At 39.0% G+C, this 6,552-nt stretch overlaps 1 protein-coding gene across 3 annotated transcripts in view; it reads right to left on the reverse strand.

Annotated features, from left to right (window-relative positions):
• LOC125904722 (class I histocompatibility antigen, F10 alpha chain-like) overlaps window positions 1-6,056 on the reverse strand; it is a 19,454-nt gene extending 13,398 nt beyond the window's left edge. For 2 of the 3 annotated variants that reach the window (XM_049602322.1, XM_049602320.1), the window contains exons 1-2: window positions 5,878-6,055; window positions 2,949-3,215 (exon numbers count right to left, since the gene is read on the reverse strand). In XM_049602322.1, the coding sequence (XP_049458279.1) occupies window positions 2,949-3,215; window positions 5,878-5,950 (340 nt within the window). In that variant the 5' untranslated portion in view covers window positions 5,951-6,055. Of the gene's footprint in view, window positions 1-2,948; window positions 3,216-5,877 lie in introns of all 3 variants that reach the window. The other variant, XM_049602321.1, reaches the window with a different exon arrangement.
• Window positions 6,057-6,552: the final 496 nt, after the last annotated feature.

The following is a 6,552-nucleotide window of genomic DNA, read 5'->3' on the forward strand; positions in this document are numbered from 1 at the left end:
TAACACCCCTGGATGTTCCAGAAACTCACTCCTGAACAGCTTCTGATAAACTGCACACTGACGGATCTCAGCAGACTCCTGCAGCAGCTGCCCAGTGTCAAACCATAGGGAGTGCATCAGTCTCCTCTGACGATTCTTACGCTCCAGCCCAAAGAAAAAGTGAGAGGGAACATCCATCTGAGAGAGAGTCTGAAACCTAGATCAGACCAGAGCCAACGTAGCAGAGAAACCCAGCAGGTTAGACAGAGCTGACTTTTTCCTTTTGAGAACTTGGATATGTTCTCCATCTCCTGTGGAGTCCGCCAAACTTTGGAGCTCCACTATTTCTCTCTCCAGAGCTTCCATAGACCGAGTCATGACCTTTGTGGCATTGAAAGTGTATTGCAGGCACAGCTGTTTTATTTGACCTTTTCCTACATCCCACCACTGCTGAAGTGAGCTATACTCAGATTTTGTCTCTCTGAAAACTCTCCAGAAACACTTAAAAGCACCTTTGAAAACAGTGTCAGACAAAAGCCCCACATTAAAATGTCAATATGCACTACTGCATTTTCCATCTTTTATAAAAATGGAAGCCTGTACAAGAGAATGATGTGCTATTCCTACAGGAAAAAATAGTACAGCCCTCAACAACATTGACCTGATGTTTGAAACAATAAAACCTATCAAGTCTGGCCACAGACGAGGAGTTATCTCTGCTGTGAGTCCATGTGTGCTGTCGTTGGTTTTGATGACAATGCCTCCAAATGTCACACAGCTCAGATGTCTCAACTATCTTTGCAAGACTGCTGCTGGAAGCTGCGTGAGGTTCCCGATGGTTCCTATCTAAGGCTGCGTTCTCTGTGCAGTTAAAATCGCCAGCTATAAACGAATATTCCTCACTGCTGCAGTTTTTAATGACATTATTCAGTGTGTCCAAGAAAGCTAATCTCTCTGTGCCTACAGGTGGAGCATGAACATTTATAAACACCATTTTCACCTTTTCAAACTCAGCCCTTATTTTCAACAACCTGCCTTTAATAATTTCATCAGCGACACAGGATATGGGCAAGAAGTCCTTGGAAAACAATATTCCAACCCCACCACTGCTACTGCTCTTATGACTTAAGAAAACCTCCCCACTCCATTCCCTCCTCCAATCAGCCTCATTGTCAGCAGTGCTGTGAGTCTCCTGAAGAGAAACTACATTTAATTTCTTTGCATTCGTTAAACTAAATAAAGAGGCCATTTTGACATCATCTCTTGCACCATTGATGTTTAAAGTGCCCAGCCTTACATCACACATGTTGGAATTAAAGCCACCCTCAAAGAGAGAGAAAACAGCGCACCAGAAGAAAAGAAAGAGACACAGACCTATTCATCACCTGCAATTTGTGCTCTGACCTTCTGTAACACTTTCTTTAAACGGAAACTCTCTTGATCAGTGAAAGTAGGCTGCCCGATGCTGTCTGTGCTCTTTCATGAAAAGTTTGTCAGAATCAAGAAACAGTTTTAAATCAGGGGAATAATTTTCCACCTTAACTGACCTCATCCCTTTTGTTTCCTGCAGAAAAGCCCTGATCCTAATAACGGAAAAGCCACTGCCCTGATCCACCTGCATCATTTCACATGCTTCACTGTCACCTCCCTGTGTGCTGAGAGTGCTCTCCTCTACCTGAGAGGAGGAGACTGCAGACGTTGTCTTTGACACGTTAAGGGCTTTTTTTTTTACTGCTCTTGGTCTCTGGGTTTTTCCTCTTAAGTGGTAACTTTGGAACATCATCATCAATCACTATATTATCATCATCGTCATCATCATCATCATCTAAAACAGACTCGGCGACACTGGTGGCTGTCTGCCCGGCCTGTTCCTTGACTGTAGTCTGATCTCCCTGCTGACTCACAAAACCGTCCTCGTCTTCACTCTGTGGTGTGTTTAGATGTGCGTTGTGTTGTGCACTTGGTTCACTTTGATCACTGTTTTTCTCCTGTGTGCCTGAGTGTCTCCCTGTGAATCGCACTGCGTCAGTGATGCTGATGCAGTACCCACCGCCTCAGATGGCAGCTCCGCGTCAGCCGCAGCTGACCGGCGCTCACCTGCTCTCTCTGGGTATGAACGAATCAAATGGCCTTCAGTGCCACATCCAAAGCATTTCATCGTCTCAGAAGTAACATGAACAGTATAGTCAATTATCAACTCTGAACTTAAAAACCACGTTAAATTCTTCATCCTTCTTTTTTTTTACACCATATGAACTTGTCTCCTGAAAGACATGACATGCTTCAGATGAGGAGACTTGCAGCCGAGGGGAATCATTTTAATCAGGGTCACTACCTGCCCATCTCGGGCCAGTTCCTTCTCCAACACCTCGCGTCTGATGAACGGGGGCACGTTAGAAATGATAATTCTCTTTGCAAGATTAACAAGAGACAACACAGGAGTGAAAGTGTCCTGAATCACAACTCTGCTCTCAAGCAGCTGATTCACTTTATCAGTGGTATCGAGAAAGATCACGACAGTGCTGTTCATCCTGGAGGCAGATTTAACACTTCCATAGCCCACAGCTTCTCCGACTGCCAAACTGCACTCCTCGACTGAACAGCTGACTGCTGGCGAAAGTTTGATCGCATGGCGACATGTGAGCCTGTCCAAACTGCTTTGGCAATAATGTTTTTTTTGAAAACTTTCATGCCAATAAAGCTTTTGAATTTGAATTTGAGAGAGACAGAGACAGAGAGAGAGAGAGAGGCAGAGAGAGAGAGAGAAAGACATACAGAGAGAGAAACAGAGACAGACAGGCAGAGAGAGAACTCAGATGAAGAGTGGTGTGTGTGTGTGTGTGTGTGTGTGTGTGTGTGTGTGTGTGTGCGCACGCATGCGTGAGTGCATGTGTTAGCAAATGTTTACTAAAATAGAGGATGAAAATATAAACAACATTTTATCAGTAGAAAGTGAAACATAAACAAACCTCCAGTTTGGTTGAAGCGTGGCTTTAAAATCTCAATGTTGGCTTTGAAGACCTGCTGGTGACCCATACAGATCTCAGTCTGTCTCTGCCAGTACTGAGGCTCATCTGCTGTGACTTTGCTCATCCAGTCCTGTTTGGGGACATTTCTGTTGGACTTGCTGTCACAGTGACTTATCTGAGCTTCATCAACCAACCCAACTGACACATACTGCGGGAAGTTTGGGACTCCAGTAGACCCAGTGTAGAAATACTTCAGAGAGTGAATCACTGTAGGAAACAATTGATAATAATTTCAGGTTTTTACATCACAGTTTTATAAATCACTGAACAATGTTATTTTCCTGCACAACAAATTAGAAGTACAGCAGCACATTCAAGACATTCTTACAACGTATGTTGTTTACTCAGTAAATACAAAAATAAATGCATACTTTATTACTTCAAATGATTTTGTCTGGAAAAATGTATTTATTCTAAAATAAAAAGTTAATTAAGTCATATACTGAGGTCATGCAGTTATATTCCTGTCTTTCTGTGATAGAAATCATTTTGTAAAAAAAAGTTATTATTTTATAAATCTAGTGCTGAATATCTATATGTGAGGTCAAACTCCAGTTTAGTTTCCAGTTAGTGGGGCATCGGTAGCGTAGTGGATAGTGCCAGCACCTCATGTATAGAGGCGATGCCTCGCTGCAGCAGTCGCAGGTTCGACTTGCAACCCTTTGCTGCATGTTAACCCCCACTCTCTCTCTCACCCCATTTATTCTTCAGGATGCATCATTAGTAGTTTACACGCTTCATTATAAGATGAGCTTGAAATCTGACATCACAAACCTTTGAACAAAATATAACTGTTGCATTTGATTCTAATTTTATTTTCAGTATAAAACAAATTAAAACTTTTTTTCCTGATTACCTAACATCCCTTTTGGTCTCTGTTTTAAACTATAAACAATTTATGTTTTTTCTTCCTTTTGTTTTGAATCATAAATGGGAACTCTGAGTTTAGTGAAGCTAAAACTCGTTGCAGTTCTCCTGACACATTTTACAGGTGGGTTGTTTTGCTCTTTTCTATTAATTTTGTCATTTCTCATATTCAAGTAATAACTGATTTTATGTTGTTGTCAAAGGGTTTGTGGGTTATCTTTTTTTAAATACAGAAGAAGAAGAAAATATCTGACCCAACTCTGTGTGTCTCACTTTCATATATCTTGATTAATGTAACTTAAGAATTATATTTAAGTTTTAATCCCAATATCTTTGATAACCAATATGTTGTATAGAGCCAAATCTTATGTATTTCGATATAGACAATGCCAGAAAAATGTTTAGGGACACAACTCTACAAAGTTCTCTCTTATTTCTCATGTAGTGATTCTGTAGCTACAGTTTCCATTAGTATCTGCTATATACTGAATTCATACTCTATACAACATTTCCTCCACCATGATCTGATGCTTATTTGATCTTAATTCTGATTTTAAGTTTATCCTTGTAGTTTTTTTAAGTATCAACAAAGTAAACTTTCTACACTGTGTTTGTGTGTTTTGACGTTCAAATAATCATCTGTGGAGTCGTCTTCTGTCTGAATGCATGTACGTACATCATATTTCTGTGTTAAGCTGTCAGACCAAAACTGTTCAGCAAATCTGTCCAAGAATAAATCCATTCCCTGTTAATACAACAAATATTTAAACAGCATTGCCTTACAGACACTGGGTGTTTGAGACCGATACTGATAACAAAGCTCAGTATGGACGTGCTTCATTAAAGCAGATATGTTTTTCAGTATGCTGAGTTAAATTGTGAAATCCACTGGAGAACGGCTTCAAAGATTAGTGATATAGGCTATTATATTATTAAGGAAAATATATATAATATGTCCTTAATATTTATGTAAAGTAGGTTTTATTGATAATGTGTGTTCTGCTGTGTGCACATGTTGTGACCTTTGTTTGTTTTTCTTTATTATAAGAGGGGGCTAGGTCATATAAAGTAATATTTTATTATTAATCTTTTTAATCATGAGATCTATAGCATATTATTTGGTTACAGTTTACAGTTAATAGGGCCTATTTTGTGTTGGAGTGTACACTGATGTGGGTGAAAAGATAATCAATAAGTAAGGTATCATGTTACAATGTATGTAGTGTTGATTAAGAACATTAGTGATCGATATTAAATATTGTACCAGTAAATCAGGAAGTTGTTTGGCCTCAGCAGGAAAACAACGCCATCTACTGACTTGTTGGTTAAAACTAAAAATCTAAAACCTTCACAGCAGCCTGTGGAGGGGTTAATTTGAAAAAGAGTAATGTGTTTCCAGACTGGGGAAATAAGTTAATGTTTTGTTTTTAACATAATTTCTAAAATAAGTCATGATTAACAGCACTGAATAAAACACAATTCGCTTTTTTATGTAAAAATAAATAAATAAATAAACAACTAAAAAATTTATATCAGTGAGTGCACTATACATATAGTTTTGGACAATAAACAATTATTTTAACAACTTTATTTTATGTTTTCTTTATATTTAACTTATTTATCTGCGTGCTGGACTGTGTTGCGCTTTGTAGTCCTGCTGCCATTGTAGCATTAATATCGATCAGACCGTATCAGTCTTAAGATGTTGTAATATAATAGCGACATAAAGGAAAGGGAAAGTAGGGAAAACAAACACTTACGTATTATTTATGGCTAAACAGTAAAACGTAATGATCAATCAATGAGGATTAAACGTGAACTTTAAGATAATGGATTTATTTATTTAAAAAAAAACATTTATTTGATCTGATCATTTATTTGAAGTATTTCAACTAAACATCAAAGACTATCAGAAGAACCTCAAATTCATACAATATATAAAGTCATGAAGCTTTTTTTTTTTTTTTAAAGAAATAAACTTAGAAAATAAACCTTAACTTACTTGCCGAGGCGCCATGAAAGCTCACGAGAAGCAGAAGCGGAGGAATCCAGGCCTGCATTGTGAGTTGTCGCATCTGAAGGTTTGATAAAACACCAAGTTAATATTTGTTTACTGACACAAACAGACACCAACCTAACACCTCGAAGAGCGGGGCTGCAGTGCTGGTAACAAGGAGGGATCTAATAACTTCACCAAAAAAAAGAAGGAGGAGACTGATTTCAACCTCCATCTGAGCCAATGGGAATTTAGGCTGAGCATCAACGTCACTACAACTCGGCTGAGCATCACTTGTTACTCGGTGAAACTTTGTGAAATAGGTTATGAATGAAAGTGAAAGTAAAGTGATGCTATTTCAGCCTGTGTAAAAAGGATGGGGGCACATCAGACATGCGGGGCTTTATTCTGTTTTCTCCACTTTGTTCACATGTGAGAGGAGTATTAACCCTTCTGCTGCTCACATCTTGTATAATGATGTGTGGGCTGATGTGATGTAATGTGCAGACATGTATTAAATCCTCTGGGAGGTCAGAGGTCACTGTCAGCTACAGATACTCTGCAGTTTGTGGGGATGCAGTAGTGTCTTATTGTTCGTTTGTTCTGTGTGGCTGTCCTGCTGGCATTTAAAACAGTCCTGATCAAAAATGTCGACGACAAACAACAAATCCAAGCGTGATG

Source organism: Epinephelus fuscoguttatus, linkage group LG17 (genome assembly GCF_011397635.1).
Source record: "Epinephelus fuscoguttatus linkage group LG17, E.fuscoguttatus.final_Chr_v1".
Taxonomy (NCBI): domain Eukaryota; kingdom Metazoa; phylum Chordata; class Actinopteri; order Perciformes; family Serranidae; genus Epinephelus; species Epinephelus fuscoguttatus.